Genomic DNA, 21345 nt, shown 5'->3' with positions numbered 1-21345 from the left:
GAGAAGAGAAGAGAAGAGAAGAGAAGAGAAGAGAAGAGAAGAGAAGAAGAAAAGAAAAAAGAAAAGAAAAGAAAGAAAGGAAGAAAAGGAAAAAAAGAAAAGAAAAGAAAAGAAAAACATGATTATTTGCTATTTTCACATATGTACTATTAATCAAGAATAGGGAGACTTTTATGGAAGCTTCCAAAGACTACATTTTCTAAAGGTTAGTGACTAGTGATTTTTTTATTAAACTAGAATGACCTCTTTTTTTTTTTTTTTTTTTTTTTTTATTCCTTGAATCTTAAAAAACGGACAAAGTTTGGTCTATCCTACTAGCTCGTAAGACATTAGTGTATTATGTGGTATGCTAAAATGTTTGTTCTTTTCTGCATTTAATATATAAATTCATTCTCTACATCTATACATACATATATACATACACTTTTATATTCTTTATAAGAACTGTGATGGAAATATCTGTAAGTTCATTAGTTTATCTTTTTTCTAGTTAGTTAACTGCTTTTCAGTTTTTCCCATTTAGGCTCTTCTCAGTGATAGCTCTTTGAAAATCCAAATAAAGTCTGTCTATCTGGTTAACGTTATCTTGTAATTTGGCAAATTTTCCATGGAAGTCTAATAAGCTGAAATTTCCTCCTTTACACTTGTTCTGAGCTTTTTATTGCACTCAGGCAAATCATCAGTTACATTTTTTAATAGACTGCTTATCTTTAATCAGTTTTCCTGTACTGAAGGTGTCCCTTATTTGTTTTTGCTCTCAGGATAATGTATTACTGCTTATGTGTTTTAGTGGTGATGTTAGATTTTTTAAACGGAAGTTTCTACATGACTTGTACAACAAATATAATCTCTGATTATTTAACTGTTTTACTAGGTTCAGTAAAAACTCCAAAAAAAAGGAGATTTATTTTCTTTAATATTAATTTATCCATGTTGAATTTTATTTTCAATTGTTCATGATTTCCTCTAAATTTTATTTCCCTTTAGAGTTTATACATACATGCATATACTTCCATATGTATAATTATCATTCATGATTTCTTAGTGTGGTCTTTAACTATGTAGCTTTCACATCTCTGGCAGTCAGAAGGCACATATATGCATTGTTAGAGTGAGTTTCAATCTTTTAAAACAACTTTGAAAACAGATAAGGAAATAGGTAAGTAAACACCTCAGGAAGATAGACATTCAGGAAATCTCTTAAGAGACACCAATGACTTTGTAATTTAAAAAATGAAACTTCCTTTTAAACTGATGTCCTGGTTTCAGTTAGGACAGTTATTTTTCCTCCTAGTAGCTGGTAGGGTGCTATGTTTTGGATTAGGATGAGAAGAGTGCTGATAACATGCTGATGTTTTAATTGCTGCAGAGCGATGCTTACACTAAGCCAAGGCCTTTACAGCTTCTCGCTCTGTCCTGCCAGCGGGCAGTCTGGGACTGCAGCAAGAGCTGGGAGGGGACAGACTCAAGACAGCTGACCCAAACTGGCCAAAGGGGTATTCCATACCATCTTGGTGGAGAATGCGGGCATATATTAGATTTTTACCTCCTATGGATATGTATATATAACTCAATTAACTACAATGGTTATTTATTTATTTTAAATAAATTGAAAATAGGTAAGGATTAATTTTCATCTATTCAAAATATATAGGTCAGAGAAAAAAATCTTATTCCACCAGAAATACTCTCCCTTCATACCTTTGATCGTATTAATTTTCTGATGCTCACTAGCTGTGACAACAGGCCAGATATCCTACAAATTTTTGTGCAAGTTTCATAACTACATTTTTGTACGTATCATATTTGATTAGCTAAATTAATTGCCATACTGACCATGTTGTTTCTTACTCCATAATAATCTCAAATACAAAATTCATGTGCGTATCTGTGCGTATGAGTAAAACTCATAATAACTTCTGAAGAGCAGACTGGTATTTTGAAATGGCGAAAGCTCTCACGTATTTCTGTCTCCCATCAAGAACTGCTTCCACACTTAGAAGACAGTGAGGTCTTATGAGTCTTTTTTAATCTGCAACATGTAAAATGAATTAATGATCTTTTTTTGTCTGTTTACAGTATGTCTGCAATCAGATGTGGTACCATAAGAAAATGGCAGTTTTCACAAACATATAGTGACTTTGAAGTGTAAAAGCCTTATTAATTCTAAATGGCAGATCATACATATTGGTGTGTAACAATTTGCTTGTAGATGGGTGCAGTAAAAATCCCTTTTTTATGAAAAATATTAAAGGTCAAATTTGATCAGTCTCATATTTGTATTTTACTGAGCTACTACTGCTGTCACTGAGTCAGTGAAGTAAGTGCTTATGTTATGTTTAAAGGCAGTGAGTTCAATATACATCTGTGACCATAAGCTGTTAGTATAAATTTAAAAATGTTTGTTTTTAAAGATGTTAGACATCCATGTCTCTATGCTTATGTATTTCCAAATTCTGTATTAAATATTCAGAAGCAGTCAGAACTAATCTTCAAACCCATGTATTATCTCTATAGGAATGGTAATCTAATTCATGCCTTTAAATCAGTTCCAAAAAAATAGAGATTTCTAGCTGGTTAATAATGAACCAAAGCCAGTACAGAAACCTCAGAAGACACAGAAGTAAACTAGGAAAGAATTAATCGATTTCTCTGTAGTAATAGTGATTCATTTCTTGATATTCACACTAGTGATATTTCAGTTACTGGAAAATGCAACAGCTCAGATTTTGAATAGTGTTTTGAGGCTAGCTTGTACTGTGATCTTGACTTGAAGTACTAAATAATGAATTTTGACAGACTTTTAAAATCCTTCAAAAATAGGCATAAAATGTCTATATTAAGGAATCTTCTTATGTCAGAAGAACCTACTCATGATGAATCTGAATGCCTGTGAAACTTCCATTCTGCATTGTAGTTTGCAAACAAATACCCAATCACCCATACAAGTGACTAGCCTATATTAAGATTGTAAAGTAGGGTTCTCAAACCTCTAAAAACGTGACAGATTCTACAAATTCAGGAAAAGGTGTTGCGTTGTTAACTTACAGCTATATATTTTTTAATATGTAATTTAACCCTCTCAACGTATGCAAAAAGCTTATAGAATGTTCAAAGAGCTGAAAGTCTTTCTTTTTGAATAAGCCTTTTTGCAGCTGCTGGTCTAAAATGTAATACCAGACAGCTGTATTGCTATCAAAGTTGTAGTTCTTACTAGTGTTTACATAAAAGACCACCACGACTACAATCTATAGTTCTTTGCATTATTTCTATGCAAATTTGTATTTCCTAATTTAAAAATTTTGTTTACATTCTAAATGAATGCAGAATCTTTTTGCTTGTCATGTATTGCTAACTTAGGACAGAAGAATAGCACAGGTTGTTCCCTCATTTTCTCTCAAAAAAAAATCATGTTTATAATATCTGTTATACAAATAATCAGTTTTCTTGCAAAACACATAGTGTTCTGTGTCCCATCTTTTAACTGTCATCCATTTCATTTGAAAAAAAAAGGCAAGTAAAATTGGGATAACTTAAATTCCTCTGTGAGTAACTCCATACAGTCCCTAATGGACAACTATCAACATGAGAGGAAAAAATAAGTGTTACAGATCTTGTTACCATTTTAAATAAAGAAGATCTGACATATTTTACTTCATGTATCCCAACAATATTATTTCTAATAGAGAGGGTTGCTAGAGAACGTGGTGTAAAAATTCATCAAAATTAGTAGTTTCCTCTATTAAGTGCTGACAAATTGCAGAAAAGTGGGTAACACAATAATTCTTAAGGTGATATATGTGATTTTTTTCTTTTTCTACATATTGTTTGTTTTTTTAATTTCAGCATTTCAACTTGAAAATAAATTGTGACACTTTCTTCTGGAAGAAAATAAAAACAACATCATTTTGTTGGAAATTATTGATGCATTCACTGAAAAAGAAAGTAACAAATCTGTCATTAGCAATCTTTTCTCACAAATATAAAAATACCATTTCTATGCTCCCATATTTAGACATGTCTGCAGAATTAGAAGTAATTAAGCTCCTAGTACATGTATTTCTTTGCAATTTACAAAAAAAATCAGCAGTCTTCAGGAATCAGTTTCCTACTGTCATTACAGTTTGTTTTCCTTTTAATTAACTTTTTTTTTTTTCCCATGTTTCTAAAACCATGTGATTTCAGAAAAACTTTTTATGAAGTTTTATGAAAGTCCCTGCTTATTAAACTTTATGGAGGTAATGTGTATGTGTGCTTTACATAATTCAGCTGCCAAACTGCATATAATGTATAATCTTCTTTTAAAAAAGTAACTTAATATATTTCTCAGGTCATGTTTCCTTCCATTTATCAGCCCTATATTCTCATTTTTTTGGCATGGGTAAATAACATGACAGCATTTGGAAATTGTTAATGTGTTTTTCATGTTTACCAGTTGAAAATACAGAGAGCTGAACTAAAGTTGACTCAAACTATTCATCTGACATATTCTTTATTTGGTTAGCAGATGGTTAGCAGAATTGTCTATTTCAACAGTAGTTACTTTTGCAACTTTCAGCTTCTCTGTAAGCTTTTGCTCATGTTAAATGGACTTACTCATGTGAAGAACTGCATAAATCTTCCCAGTCAGTACTTCCAAAATTCAGTGAGAAGAGCTTTTTTTTTTTTTTTTTTTTTTTTTCATCTACAGAACCATAATGGCAGTTCACAGATACACGAATTATCTTGTGAGCAACTGCTAGAATTCAGAAGAGTGGTCAGGGAATGTCTTGAAACAAAGACATGGGAAGTATTTAAAATTTTCAAAAAATAAAACAGAGAATTTATGTAGACCAAGTGGACTATAATAGTCCGGGAGTGGTTTTCAAATGATCACTGAAAGCTAAACAAAAAATCATCTTAGTTTTGCAAGTGTACTTAAACTACATTTCCTGTACTCTGTACTCTGCAGCCCTTCAAAGCCTGCAGTGGTTGATAATAAATCTTCATGTGATCAGAGGCAGGTAACTTGGGATGCCTGCTGAAATAAAGACAACCAGTAAAAGGATAAAAGAAGCACTGATGATATTGAACAAGAAAATACAATGTTGACATGCAGAGGGGCAGACAAATTACTGGGAAAAGAAATAATTTATTTATTTACTTATTTATTTTTTAATTTGCGAACTATGGGTTATAGGCTAGAAAATAAAATATAAGCATATTATAATATAACTGCAATATAGCAGAACATTGGTTTCAGTGCAGTTACACTGATACTTGTCAAAAAACACAGATGTGATTGGTTCATCAGTTGCCTGAAAAATGCAATGAAATCAATCAAATAATCATGTAGCCATTAAAACCTTAAAGGGATTATTTGTTTATATATCTGTTGTATTACAGACTATAGTATTGATGATGATCTTGACGGTCTTTTCTAACATACATAATTTGATGATTCTCTGAGGGGTAAAGGCAAATTGTGTGAAAGTAGTGAAGAAACAATGTGCTTGTCACATTTGATTGTCTTTTCTAGTAACCTTGATTTTTTCTTCCTCTCTGAAGTATTTAAAATTGTATAGTATATGAAGAAAAAATGGCACAGTAATTAATCACCAGCATTGTTTTCCTGAGAATTTAGGAAGTTTTTAATGTTCTAGGTATTGCTTGTGAATTTGTATGGTGAAAAAAAAAAGGTGCATAAATAATTCACACTGGAGATTCCACATAATCATTCTATGAATGAGCTCTTTTAACGGGGTCATATTTGCCAGGAGATTTTCATATAGCTGCAGAAGTTAACATCAGAAGTGTAATAACTGTATACTAGCAGAAATGCAGTGAAGGCTAGAACCAGAAATGAGCCTAAATGCTGAAGAAGGTTTTTTAGTTTGTTTTTTAAGGAGCAGTTAGCTGTGTGCTTCCCATTTGAATTACAATATTTCTGGTGACTAATGGGGAAGAAGGATTAACAAGTCTGCATCCAGGAAAAAACAACTCTGCATTCAGCAAAGATCTAAGTATTAAGGAGCTGACAATAAAGGCTTTTCATTGGCTTCAGCAGGCTGAAGTTAGTGCCTAAAAATTTCATTCTCTAGCAGAAATGCCCCTGTTTCTGTCCTTTGGGGTATTTGTGATGTTAGATGCAACCTAAAGTAAATAATTATATCAGGTGGGTTGTGGATTTCTTGTTTTGTTTTGTTTTGTTTTTATGACATACTATTGTAAATAACCATATAAACTTTAATTTGTAACTATTATTTACAATCCTTAAAAACAGATAGCACTATTTTGTATAAGACTTTTACACGTTTCCTTTAAAGTTTCTGGGAAAAATGTTGATATAGTCATACACTAATAAGTAAAAATACAAAAATATGCAATGATAAGAGAGTGATCTTTGTGTTCTGCTTCATAAATTCTTGTCTTTCAAGAAGGTAATAGCATAAACTTATTAAATTCTTCTTAGCCATTCAAATTAAAGTAAATAGAGCAATTTATCTTAGTACAGCTTCTCTTTTCACTCCAAGTACATTAGTTTTTTGAAAGAAAAGTTTGGACACAAGAAAAAGTATATTTTATTTTGTTAGAGTAACTAAACATGAGTCATTCCATTGTCTCGTATCAGGTGGTTCTATTTTTGCTCAATGGTATTTTAATCCTTTATATCTCAATTAAAGTAAGTTAGAGCTTGTTTTATGATACTGCTACATGCATTTCATATTTGAATTAAAAGGTGAACTTTCTTTTTGCAGTTAAGACTTGTGGATCCAATCTTCAGGGTCCTGGCGGCACTTTCACATCACCCAATTTTCCATTCCAGTATGACAGCAATGCCCAGTGTGTGTGGGTCATCACAGCTATCAATACTAATAAGGTAAGTTTAACATTCTGGCTTGGCTTTAAAAATAAATGCCACAAAAGCATAGGTAGGCCATGACATTTGTTACTAATATGATTTGTTTCCACAGTTCAGCTGCTGTATGTGGTACATTGCAGAAATTTCTATGAAATGGCTGATATTAGATGGGTATGGACAGATGTTAAAACATGTTGTTTTTCCTAACAGTGTTTTACTTTCTGTATGCCAAGGACTTGCCATCATGTTTTTATATGGTTCTTGAAATGAATTCCCAGAAGAAATTATCCATGGTATGAAACAATATCATGTAACACAAATATTGTGTTACAGTTAGTAGAGCTGCACTGTGTGTAAAAGTGCTTGCATTGTATTTGGCCTCAGACTATGTGAGAAATCACTGAAATTAATGAATTCGCTTTTACTTCTTGAAGGACTATTATAAAGTTGTATAACTTATTTCACTGTCTAAACTGTTTTATTGAAATCTCACACACTTCATACTTACAGTTTATACCAAAGCACTAGGAGTTCTGATAATGCCAGATGAGTCAAATAAAAGCAATAAAGCTAACTTATGCTAACAGTTGTCCTTAATTTCAACAGCTAGGCAGCTGGCAGCAATGACTGTATTTCTAGGTGTATCACTTTAACTAAACTCAGAGTAATGGACTTCTTTAGAAGTAATACAAAAGAAATTAACTGTATAGTTTGGGAATGTTTTATCAACGTCTGTGTTTGCTGCTATCAGGAGTATGTTCTACCTCCTCATTTCTTTTCTGTGTTGCCATCTGCATCACACTCCATGAATTGATCACAGAGGCTTTGAATGCCTACCCATCCACACTGAATTTATTAATCATGAAGCAGTGAAAACCTGATTCCATTTCAGAAGCCATTTGGCTACATTGTTAGGTTTCTCTGTCTACTCTTACAATGTCCTGTGTGGCAGAATCTGTCTCCAGCCACCTTTGTGTTCCACTTTGGAAGAAGAAAAAAGAATATTTAATCAAGTGACTGGAATATTCATAATGAAAAGTGTAGATGTTTTTGGAGGGAGTTTGGTGATATTGAGGGGATTGTTTGTTTGTTTTATACTTGTTCCGAGGACTAATCCAGTTTATCCAATTTATAGATCTTTAAAAATTTGTCAAGAGGTCCTGAAATATAATGCAGAGAGCAATAGTTGTGTCCTTCAGGTGACATTGTATTTGCAGTTTTAGAAATGTTTCCAAAGTTCAAAATAATAAAGCTCCATTTCTGTAGCCAAAAGAAGCTTCATATTTTTATAAATTTTTATTTTTATTAACCAAAACCTTTAGGGAACAAGATTAAATTTATGCATATCTAGAATTTCTGAGAGCAAATTCTGTCAAATTTGGCAATGTATAGAATTTAATATTCTGTTCTTTGAGGAAGTTAAGCGCAGTTCCTGCAATTTGAACACTTGATCTAAATATTACGTTTGAAAACCATAATTGAGCTATTGTATAGAATTAAATGAAGACCCTTTAGGACATATTTTTACTTAAAATATATTACTTTCTTAAATCCAGCAAGATCATGACTACATAAAAAAGTCATGTGAGAATGACTTTAAGCTTACAATTAGTATGTACCATCTGGCAAATCTCAAGTGGCTCCAGAGTTAAGATATTAATGACTTAAAGAGGTTTAAGAATTACACTTTTGGACAGAAGTATTTATGTCTTAATACTGCCATCCTTCATCTTCCTCACCTATTCATAACATGATGATGCAGTGTTATCTTCAAAACTTCAGAACTTTGTTGTGATCAAATATATTTTTCACTGGAGCATTCAAGAACATTATTCATCAGTATTGTTTTCCTTACACATTTCCACTTTTTGTTTTAAGGAATTTTGGATTTAAAGCTGAGTGCAGGAAAGTAAGAAGTGAGCACGTTTTGTCTCTGCTTGTTATGGAATCCTAGAATCATTGAATGGTTGAATTGGAAGGGACCCTTAAAGATCATCTAAGTCCAACCCCCTCCTGCCATGGGCAGGGACATTTTTCACCAGATCAGGTTGCCTAAAGCCCCATCCAGCCTGGCCTTGAATACTTCAGGGAGGGGGCATCCACTACTCCTCTGGGCAACCTGTTCCAGTGTTTCACTGCCCTCAAGTGGTGAAGTCAGAATGGTTCACAGAGTCACAGAATAAATGAGGTTATAAGGGACCTTTGGAGGTCATCTTTTCCAACCCCCCCCCCCCCCCCACTCAAGCAGAGACATGTAAGAGATGGTTGTCTAGGACCATGTCCAGATGGGTGTTGAATATCTTCAAGAAGTGAAACTCCACAGCCTCTTTGTGTAGTCTGTTCCAGTGCTTATGTCACTTTCACAATGAAAAGGTTTTTCCTCAGTTCAGACAGAACCTCCCATGTTTGCTTTTCAGTGTGTTCGATTTCTTCTTATCCTTTCACTGGACACCGCTGAAAAAGAGTTTGGCTCCATCTTTGATACATCCTCCCTTCAGATATTTATATGCATTAAGATCCCACTGAACCTTCTTCAGGCAAACTAGACCCAGGTCTCTCAGCATTTCCTGAGATGCTGCAGTGCTTTAATCATCTTAGTATTCCCTTTGCAAGACTCTCTATGGTAGCTCTCTATCTATGGAGGTGCCTGTTAGGCTTGTGTTTCTCTCAAAACTCTTAACAGATCAAATACTTTGCTTTGGAAGAAGATCAAGTTAGTCAAGCAAGATCTGCCTTTCATAAACCCATGCTGACTGGGTCTGATCATTTGGTTTTCCTGTAGGTGCTGTGCAATGGCAGTCAAGATGATCTGCTCCATGAATTTCCCTGGTACTGAGGTCAGATGGACAGATCTTTAAGACTGTGGATCCTCATTCCTGTCCTTCCTGTAGATAAGTGTCACAGTCACTAATCTCCAGTCAACTAAGACCTCCCCTGATTGTCAGGACTGCTGATAAATTGTTGAAAGTAATTTGGCAATCACTTCTGACAGTTCCTTTAGTACCCTTGGATGAATCGCACCTGGCCCGGTAGATCTGTATGTGTTCAAGGAGTGTAGTAGGTTGCTAACCATTTCCCTTGGATTATAATGGCTTTATTCTGCTCCCTGTCTCTGTCCTCCAGCCCAGCAGGATCAGTACCCTGAGAAGGATTAGTTTTACTAATAAAGACTGACACAATGAACACATTGAGTTACTCCCCTTTTGCTCATCTGCTGTCATTTTCTCATTTTCTCCCCGCCCTCCTCCCCCTCCCCCCCGCCCACCCTCCCCCAAATCCAATAAAGGATGGAGATTCTCCTTAGCCTTTCTTTTGTTGTTTATGTATTTATAAAAACTTTTAAAATTGTCTTTTACTGCCATATCCAAGTTAAATTCTGTCTGGGCTTGGGCTCTTCTGATTTTGTCCCTGCATAACCTCACAACATGCTTGCAGTCCTCCAGAGTTGCTGGCTCCTTTTTCCAAAGGTCATAAACTCTTTTTTTCTTCCTGAATTCCAGAAGAAGCTCTGTCCAGCCATGCTGGTCTTTATTTATTTATTTATTTTTCTGTCTCATTTTTTCGGCACCTAGGGACAGCCTGCTCTTATGCCTTCAAGATTTCTTTATTGAAGAATGTCCAGCCTCCCTTCACTCCTTCACCCTTCAGAACTACCTCCCAAGGGATTCTATCAACCAGTTCCATAAACAGGCCAAAATCTGTCCTCTGAAAATATAAAGTAGCAGTTCTGTTAACCACCCTTCTTGCTTCTTCAAGGATTGATAATTCTGTCATCTCATTATCATCATGACCAAGTCAGCCTCCAGCCATCACCCATGAGACCTTCCCTGATAACAAACAATGGGTCAAGTGGGGCACCTTCCCTAGTCAGTTCCCTCACCACCTTTGTATATACAATTAGTTTAAATTTTCACTAAACTGATCTTCTACTGAAACTCTTCCTTCCTTCACACTTTCTGTCTGATCTCAGGGTTCTGTAATTCCTGAATTCAGTGAGACAGAAATGCAAAAGGCATCCAGTATATGAGTCTTTTTCATGTCCTTTGTCACCATGTGACCTGCCCCATTAGTGGAGAGCCCTTAGTTTCCTTCATTTTCCTTTTATTACTGACATACATGTAGAAGCTCTTGTTCCTTGCTAGAGAAAACAAAGAAGGGATGCCTCCCCTCTGAAGCTTTTTCAAGTAAATGTATTCTCATTACATGTTTGTAAACAAAATACTTTTGTGTCTTTTTTTTTTTTTTAATGTCACTATACCTTTTACTGTCTGGTTAGAAAGAGTATCTTGGCTTTAAAACTGTATCTGAATGTATACAGAAGTGTAGCATGCTAGTAGCAGAACTATTTGCTATGAGTTGTCCATCAGGATTAATTTAAACTGGAGGTGATATGTATGTATGGGAAATATATGGCAAAATACAGCACAATGGATTATTTTGTTTGGTGTGAAAATCTGTTCTATGTATTTTATTAGTATTATTATTGTTTTTAAAAATTGGAAAATACTAAAATGAGATAAACTGTACTGACAACATATAAGGAACAATGCACTGCATGCCACAATGTGGTCAAATCATCATTAAAACAATGTGTATAAAATGTGACAAGAGCATCAATCAGAATATTTTAAAAATATTTTTTCTCAAATTTTTATCAGTCTATGTGTATCTACCTATGTATGTTTTACTTAAATGCCTATGAGTTTTGTCATTAAGTCTTGATAAATATTGCATTCTTTCCTTAATTTTGAATATATGTAGCTGTCAGTCTGTCTGAAAATATATAGCTCATGTAGGCAATGGAGGTCAAATGGAGACCTCCTTATGAATTTTTCATTATCACTCTCAAAAAATGGATCTAAAATCCAAAGGTTGGGTTATAGAGATTTGTCTGAAAGAACATTCAAGAAAAATGTGCCTCTCTGTGGTACGTTAAATACAGAATGGAATTCAGAATTTGATGCTTTGGCCTGAACTGTGATTCTCATATTGTTAATCCCTTGAGTTCACAGGAAATATACCTGCACAGAAATGAGAGTAAGCTTTTCTCAGTTTGGATTCAACCACATTACATCTCTCACATCTAGTTAGGGAAATGATACATGGATATCTCATGGGATGTTGTACAAACTCATCAGGTAGTTTCATCAGTCATTTTGAACTGTTAACAACAGACATGGAGAAGGCTGAAGTACTCAGTAACTTCTTTGACTCAGTCTTCACTGCCAGTCAGGCTTACCAAGTCTTTCATTTCCCTGAACCTGTAGATGGAGGCTGGGGGGAGAAAAGTCCCACCCAGTGTAAGCAAAGAGTAGGTTCGAGACCACCTGATGAATCTAAATAAGTACAAATCTATGGGGCCTGATGACATGCATCCCAGGGTCCTAAGGGAATTGGCTGATGTAGTTTCAAGGCCTCTCTCCATCATACATGAAAAGTCCTGGCAGTCAGGTGAAGTCCCTGGTGACTGGAAAAAGGAAAGAACACTTCTATTTTGTCCTGGTTTCATCTAGGTTAGAGTTATTGTTCTTATCAAGAAATAGCTATTGTTTATAATTTTGTATGGTATCACATTTAGTCTGTCTCAGATATGAACTGCATGCACAGAAAGCAGGTTACAGACTGAATTTTAGAGTTACTTGCATCTTGCTCCAGGACTGTCTTTCTCTCAGGTCTTGTTAGGACCTGTTCTTCATGTGACTAGTAACAAAGTTTTGTTTTATTCATGGACTAACAGCTTTTGTTAAAGGGAAAAATAGCAGTTTGCAACTTCTGAAGAGAGAAGCATAGATCAGACTTGTTTTATTTATAGCTTTGTATGGGAAAACTATAGGTAGAAGAATCTAATGATTTGAAGAAAGTGTCTTTAAAATTCGTTTTACCAAAGAAAACACTGGGTGGATTGAGCTCATGCTTTTTAATTATTATTATTATTATTTATATTATTATTATTATTATTATTTTATTTTCCCTGAACTTACATAATAGAATCATGGAAAAAGTTTCATTTTGTTAGGAGCATTGCAAGATTTTCTGTATTGTGCTGTCTGGTGACACAGCCTTAGTTCCTATGTTTCTTTGATTCTGTAAATCAAAGTATCAACTCTTGTTTCTAGTGACACAAACTCACAGCTGTGAATTGTTATCACAGCTTAAGCATGCTAAAACCAGCTTTGGCCAAGAGAAAACCAAATAATGCTGAGATTCTTCTTATCAGGTCAGTACAAATCCTGAAGGCTTTTACTAGTAATGGAAAAAATCATACTTGCTGGGCTGCAGTAAAACCTATTTCATACTGTTTAGCTTAAATAGCATGTGGGATGAGAAAATGTCAGTTTTGATCCTTGATTTTGTTCTTCAGAAGGATGGGCTATAAAATGCTCAGTCTAGATTTAATAACAAGCTAAAACTTCAGTGAGATCACAACTAGGACTAAAGTTAACCTGACTTCAAATCTTACAAATTATACTTGTTGATTTTTTTGTAATCCACAGTGATAGAAATGCTGTGGAAAGCGTCAGCGCTAGAATGACAGCCTTTCTGACAGATCTCAGACATATTCACACCACATAAAATTCACCACAAGGAAGCAGAAAAACAAGCAAAAGAGATTCTTTAAAAACAGATCAAGCTGTTTTCCATTTTTTTTTAAGGAGAAATTAAACATATAACATAACTGTTAAATTTGATGGATTAGAAAAATAGGTCCTTCTGTTGATTTTACTTTACAGAAATTTATATAAAAAGAAATCTGACATGTTCATATCCTATGTTACTGTTCATTTGTCACCATCATATTTTATATTTTATATTCAGTGTATTTAATGCATAAAAGTATTCTTACTATATGAATAAATAGGTAAATATATCCTACATGTTTAAACAGTTTGCCAGTGTTCACCTTCTTTTATCTATTCCACGTCAAAATAATTTTGAAGTCAATAATGATTTGCTTCTGAGAGTTGGGAGTTGGTTGTTCATTTTAAATTTCTCTTATATATATATGTATATTTGCTAGGTCTTTCTGTGGCTGTCAAATATTTTATACTCTGTTCTTTCCCTCCTCCTTCCTTGTGTCACGATGTTGCTGTTTTCCTCCTGTAAAAATTTCATCTTTGCATTTCTGTTGTGTGCTTTTTACGCAAAGCCAAAATATGCAAAATAAACTCAGCAAAAAAGCTGAATGTTTACATTTAATTTACCACAGCTGTGTTATCTCATTAACTATTGTCAATGGAACATTTCCTAAGCTTGTCATCAAGCTTAAACCCAGTTGCCATGCATATTTATTCATGCTGACAGTATAAATCTCAGGCAGGCTGGGTAGTTTACCATGAAATCAAACACTCATTTCATGATGTCTGTTTTAGTCAGACCTGTTTGAACAAACAACACGATAGCTCTTTTTAAAATCAAATATCTCAAACTTGGCTTTTCCTAAGCCTGTTGTCAAGATATACTGCAGGTGTTTCAGTCAATGAAATGATCAGAAAATATGATAATATTTAAGCTCACTCTTAAATATATATTTTAACCATAATCCAGTTTTTCTTCCATGTTATTTGTAGATAAAGAAAATCTGGTGCTGTATTTACCAAAAGAAGATAATTTATTATATATGGAACTAGGAGATGTAAAATATTTCACTCCTGTTCATAAGCTATTGAATTGCTTTTTAGTTTTATTGCTGCTATTCTTCCATATCATTCAAAAACGTGCTGTTTAATGTCTTTACCAATGTATTAATGAAATTGAGTGAACCCTCGGGAAATTTGCAAATGACACCAAGTTGAGTGGTGCAGCTGATGCAACAGAAGGAAGGGATGCCATCCAAAGTGATCTGGACAAGCTTGAGAAGTGTGCCCACATAAACCTAATGAAGTTCAACAAGTCCAAGTGCAAGGTGCTGCACCTGGGTTGGGGAAATCCCAGACATGGGAGCACCCAGCACAAGAAGGATGTCAGTTGATTAGAGAGAGTCCGGAGGAGGGCTGCCATGAAGATGATCAAAGGGCTGGAACACCTCTCCTATGAAAAAAAGACTGAGAGAGCTGGGTTTGTTCAGCCTGGAGAAGAGAAGGCTCCTGGAAGACTTCATTTTGTCCTTTCAGTACTTAAATGGGCTTATAAAGAAGATGGAGAGTGACGTTTTACATGGGCATGTAGTGATAGGACAAGGGGGGATGGTTTTAAACTAAAAAAGGGGAGATTGAGATTAGTTATTAGGAGGAAATACTTTACTCGCAGTGTGGTATACCACTGGAACAAGTTACCTAGAGAAGTAGTGGATGCCCCGTCCCTCGAGTTGTTCAAGGCTATGTTGGATGGGGCCCTGAGCAACCTTATCTATTGGGTGGCATCTCTGCCCATGGCAGTGGGGTTGGAACTAGATGATCTTTAAGGTCCAACACAAGCCATTCTATGATTCTATGATTTTGATCCAGTTAAAAATGTCAGTAATATACATAAAGCAGTTTTATATATATATATATGTATATATATATATATATATTAGAAACACTTTTGTAGAGAAGGGAGATTGTCTTATTGGAATAAAAGCATAGAAAATAATCTAATATTTCTGAGACAGGAGTTTTGCAGATTTGACTGTGGGATTAGAATCAATTGATGAAGGAGGAGTTGGAGTCAGGATTTATATGGATGTGCTGTGGTTTAAGCATTGGAGAGAAATTGTGAAATAAATAGTGAGATTTGGAGGGAAAAAAAAGATAATGTAATCACTTGTAATGACTTGTCCTCCAATCCTTCAATTTTACTATGTCTCTATTTTCATTATGAGAGGAAGACAGATGCATTTCCTTAGTTATTGTAGATGTTATCTAACTAAACATTTGTTTGTTCGTTTTGTTTTGTTTTGTTTTCTGCAATTTCTGTGAGTGTATGAGCCCTGTTGTCCTGGTTTCAGCTGGAGTATAGTTAATGTTCTTCCTAGTAGCTGGTATGGTACTTACTGTGGTTTATGGTACTTACTTGGGTTTAAGATGAGAGTAATGATGATAACACACTGATGATTTAGCTGTTGCAGAGCTGTTTTTACACAAAGTCAAGGACGTTTCAGCTTCTCACACTGCCCTGTCAGCGAAAATGCTGGGGGTGCACAAGATGCTGGGAGGGGACACTGCCAGGACAGCTGACCCAGGCTGGCCAAAGGGACATTCCATACTATATGACAATATACTGAACAATGAAACTCGGAGGAGTTGGCCAGGGGTGTGGTCTGCCACTGCTTGGGGACTGGCTGGGCATTGGTCAGTGGGTGGTGAGCAATTGCATTGTCCATCATTTGTTTTGTGTATTCTTTTATCATTATTGTTGTTATTATTTTCCATTTCTTTTCTGTCCTTTTAAAATGTCTTTATTTCTAACCACAAATTCAACCTATTTTTTATTTTTTTATTTTTTTATTCTCTCCTCCATCCCACTTTGGGAGAGCGAGTGAATGGTTGCGTGGTGCTGGTAGCACCTGTTTTACATTATGAAAATATTATCTCCCCCTAGGGGATAGATGAGAGATTACAGCTATTGCAATAACTGGAACAGGAATAACTGTTTCTCTTTTGGCCAACAGCAATTTTAAGGTCTAGCCATAACTTGAGTTTGAAGAATTAACACTGCCTTTGTTTAAATCTTTAGGTAGAATTAAAGGCTGAACCTGAATTTTAATTCTGTTTAGTTTTATAGGTTCCTAAAAGTGGTCCAAGTTATTTCTACTGTACACTCTGAATACAAACATAGCTAGAACTTTTAGAAAGACATCAATGTCTGTGGCCCAGATAATTCTTTAGGAAGTTTCTAATTCATGCACTACAAACAGTTGGTATGATTAGTCTGTTTTGTTTGATGAAATTCTGGCACAAAGACTTGTATCTTTCCTCCACACTCGAATTCACTTGGTTGCTCTTGTGAGTGATCTTTATACTGTAAAGTGTTCTGCTCGGTATACACCTTTTGCTGATGTCATGGGAAAATTGAGCTACCCATAGTTTGATAGGCCTATTTATTTTCTATGAAGTGACTTCTGTAAAGGCTCATGGTGCCATTCACATTGTGAACTGAAAGGGATGCTTGAAGGGGAGCCACATCCACTGAGATATAAGTCACTAATATCACTCCTGTGTTTGTCCCCTTGAGAATGTTTAGCACGTGCTGTAGGTTAGGCTGGCATCAGTCACTGACTTCTCTGTTTTGTTTTGGATCAGGCTGCTGACTCTCAGAGGGATGATAAAGGGCACATTTTATGCTGCTTACAGGAATGTTGATTTTAACAAACTATTGAATGAGAGAACAGGAGGGACAAGTTAATTAGAAGCCTTCAGCCCCTTCTTATGATTGCAGTACTCTTACAGAACAATTATTGTTATTTTTCAACTCTGACATTGAACTTAGTTTTATGAGGGAAGGATGTTCAGGAATTCTTTTTATTGTTGCTTTATATATATATATATATGTATACATATATATATATTTGCTGCTTGTGCCTGTTACCATAATATATAATGGTCTTCTCTAATTATACTTTTTAGGCTACCTGGGCCATCCCTGTCTCCCTTTCTTGTGTTGAAATAATTGGCTCCAAATATAATGTCTTGGCTTTTGTAAGCTTCAAATTCTTAGCCTTTTGATCTCTGGCATATATTTTTTTCTTTGTTGTAGAGTAATGCTTAGAGATATTTCAAAACTGTTTTCTCCTTTTGGTTTACAGCTGACCTCATTACTATTCTGATCTTGTCCTCTTAAGAAAACAATGGTTAGCTTAGGTTAGCTGTGTCCACCTTGGGATGTACATTTCTTTTTAAGAATATAGACGTGTTTCTGTACCTTGTGTACCATGTCACTCATGAGCGATTTTATCATTACTTACCTTTTTCTAAAATCTACAGTTTCTTTCATTTCTTTGTTATGCTAAAGTATCAAATCCTACCCGGATAGGGAGTCATATTCAGCTAGATGCAATTTGAAATAATTAACTCATCATTCTACATACAATCACCCTTATCTTTTTCACGACTGCAGTGAAGAAGACATGGAGGGATGATTTTATGGGAAAGACTTTGTGCATATCAATGTCATCTAACTTGTCAATAAAAGGTTAAGTGCTATAGCTGGTAGACCTTTTATTTTAGACTCTCTTTAAAGTTAATGAAGAGATATTAGTTTCACTGGTGATATGAATTCTAATGTACTGATTAATTACGTGTCCTAAGAGAAATGTCCAAAATAAGCAAGATGAATAAGCAAGATGAATTCCTCTCCAAATAGCTTGTCTGTGCAAAAGCATTATCTGTGAAGGTAGTCAAAGTGATAGTTTTTCATTAGATGCCTAATTTTAGTTGATTACATTTGGGTAGTATTAATGTTAAATAAAAGTAAACCTCATTTTTATAATAAATGATAGATTTCCTACTGAAATTATTCATCCATAATCAAAGATACAATAACATGGTTATATTGTTGACGGACATATGATTATATGGAAAATTATGGAGGTAAAGTGATCAATCAGATGGCATAATTTCATTACCTAATACCATCTGATATAAATGTACATCATTTACTAAATGAGAAGTAGTCCGACATCCTCAGCACAAAAGCAATTAACCATTTAAGGACATACAGATAGAAACAACATGTATTTTCATCTCCTTGTTTGGTTTAACTTTTTCCAGTGAAGAAGGTAAACAGAGAATTTGTTTTGACTGTTGAGCAAAGGATGGGCATCAATCTATACTTTTGTTTGGTTGGTTGATGCTGTTATTCTAGAGTAACAGTGGAAGGTGATGAAAGTAAGTATCTTGCACGTTTGACTGAGGGGGAATTCTTGCTGTTGCTAGTATACTTTGATCATACCTTTTTTGTTTGTTTGTTTGTTTTCGTAAGATAATGCTTGCAGAAATTGATTTCTTTATGGATCAATGTTAGATGTTTTGTCACTAGAAAGACAGATGAAATTTCCAAATCTAACCTCTCTTACTGTCTTCTAGGTACAAATTTGATTCCCATACCAGCATAAAGTTAGTTGCTAGTCATTTCCTCCAGTGTCCAGATCAAAAAATGTATCTTATTTTCTAGTGGCTCAATAAAAGCAAGTGTAAACAACTTACTTTTACTTAAACACACTAGCAATTTTTTAGAGGTAATAATTAAATAGTATTTGCAAAGGTTAAGATGTTTAAAGTGAGAAAATATGGCAATATCCAATATGAAATATTTGCTTAGAGGAAAAAAAATACAACAAAATATTCTATTTTATAGTGTTTAAGTTCTGTAATAATTTTTGTGATGGGGAACACATTAAATGCACTGACTTAAGTTTAAAACAAAGTGTCTGCTTAATGATTTGTTTGCCCTCCTTTATTTCCCTTTGTGGATGCTATATTGATAGCTGAATTAAGTTGTGTAATTCATTACTATTATTTTCTTCATTGAAGGCCTTATTTACAAGACAATTTCTGTTTTGTAGAATTCTTCTTTATATTGGGACTACATTAAATGTTGAGGCTGTATTCCTCTGGTTAATCAGGCCCTGAAACACTGTTGTGAACGTGCACAGGCACAATAGAGGTTATTGTTTTGTGCAAACAGAAAACTATACAATTAAAAAATGAAAGTATAGTCTTTTCATGCTGTTGTTTTAATGTGCTATTCTTCCCTTGTAAGACTTTCTAATAGTATTTGGTTTCAAATGAGAAAGGACTACACATTTGTTTTCAAAGATTGTAGCTCCAAAGCAAATATAACTAAAGGATTTTTATAAATAACTGATTGCAGGATTAACCTCCATGGAAAATTAAATTAATTAAATTTATCATTACTGTTGGAGTTAAAACCAAAAGCCAAAAACCAAACCAACTCAAAACAAAATGTCCTTTTAAAGAATCATATGAAAGAAATGACATTATGTATCATTCTGCAAGCAGAATTCATCTGCTGTCTGGGTGGTTGAAATTACTGGCAACCACCGACATAACATACTCCAGGATAAACTTATCTGGTCTCCATCAACCTGTCCAAAAGAGTTCTGGTATCTGCCAGTTTTGTGTTTCTTTTGGCTTCTTCATGGCATCTCAGATGGTATTACATTAATGTATTTATGCAAGTTAATTCCATTTTAGATGTCCACAGTGTAGATACATATTCAAAAATACCTAGTTTCACTTTATATTCAAGAAAGAGAAATAGCTAATTCTAGACTATGCTTGATCTAGCGAGTGTTACCTGCCTTCTGGTGAAATAGATTATACTCTACACATATTTTCACTGGTTATGGATAAACCTACACCAAATACTGATGTTTGCACTGTAGATGTCTGCAGTTAAGTATGACAAATTGACTCAGCAATGTGGTAGGATGAGCTAGTGAGTATTTGTCTTCTGGAAGGAGTAGCCTTTTCCTATAATGTTCTATACATCTTCAAATTTTCTGTCTCCTTTTTTTTTCCCCTTTTCTCTTCCCCTCTGATGTTGAAAAAAAATAAATAAAAGAATGGAGGTGCTTAATATTTAGAGTGTTTCATTTTGGGTTACGTTTTGCTCATGTAATAGCTAGCTACCAAAGAGTAAATGAAATTATTGTTATGCTACACAGCTGCTAGCAGCTCCTGGATATTTTGAATCATTCAATTATGTACAATGTGCAGCAAAATTGTGTGTAATTATATTGTATTCTTGGCAGGATATTTTAATTCTAATTTATTTCTTACTATTAATATTGTCTTAAGATACAGCTTATTTAAGCTATATCTTAGGTTAATTTTTTAGTACTCTTCTGAGTAGAAGAGATTTGTACCATTTTTAGAAATATCTTCATAGTTATTTTACTGGTTAAAATGACAGATTTTATGGAGTGAAAATATTACTACATATCCAAAAATATTTTTAGTTACATTTGCATTGGAAGCTTTAGGATAACAGATGCACATATGGAAATACATACAACTTTAAATCTTTACACTTCCCCTTCAGAAGCAGTTCTGATGCATATAAACTTCTGTTACACACCATTTTGCTTCATGTGTTTTAAAATTTAAAAACGTTTTTTTTTTTTTTTTTTTTTTTTTTTTTTTCCATCTGAAATACTACTTTTCTTGAAAAAATCTTTGGGGAGCTAGTTCCATTAGGAACTAGACAATATCAAACAATTGTCTGGAAAGATTGCTGTCTGAAAGACATCCATGTAAGCTTGTTCTCCTTCAGAAGAACTCTTGGAAGTTCTTAAATTAGACATTAGCTTTCAAAAAAAATCTTCTGATGTGTTACTTCTGAGTCTGAGTAGCAAACTACTTTTTGCCCAAGGAGTGGGTTCCAAAGGACGTTGTATTCCAAGACAAAAAAAAGGTGATAGGTTTACTGAAGTTTTTAGACATCAGATCTGTACTCACATTTTTGCTTTGGAAGAGTGCTTACAAAATTATAGGAGAATAAAGATTAACATCATAATTTTCAGATAGTTATTTTTTTATTATTATTTATAGTTTGGATAGTTA

The 21345-nt window shown here is 34.3% G+C and overlaps 1 protein-coding gene across 1 annotated transcript in view; it reads left to right on the top strand.

Moving 5' to 3' along the window:
- CSMD3 (CUB and Sushi multiple domains 3) overlaps nt 1-21345 on the top strand; it is a 629782-nt gene that overhangs the window by 290302 nt on the left and 318135 nt on the right. Inside the window, exon 11 of the mRNA XM_035317227.1 lies at nt 6738-6859. Coding sequence (XP_035173118.1) covers nt 6738-6859 — 122 coding nt within the window. The remainder of the gene's footprint in view (nt 1-6737; nt 6860-21345) is intronic.

The sequence above is a fragment of the Oxyura jamaicensis genome, chromosome 2 (assembly GCF_011077185.1).
Source record: "Oxyura jamaicensis isolate SHBP4307 breed ruddy duck chromosome 2, BPBGC_Ojam_1.0, whole genome shotgun sequence".
Taxonomy (NCBI): Eukaryota; Metazoa; Chordata; class Aves; order Anseriformes; family Anatidae; genus Oxyura; species Oxyura jamaicensis.
Note: the sequence above shows the minus strand (reverse complement) of the source record. Positions and strands in the feature narration are given on the sequence as shown.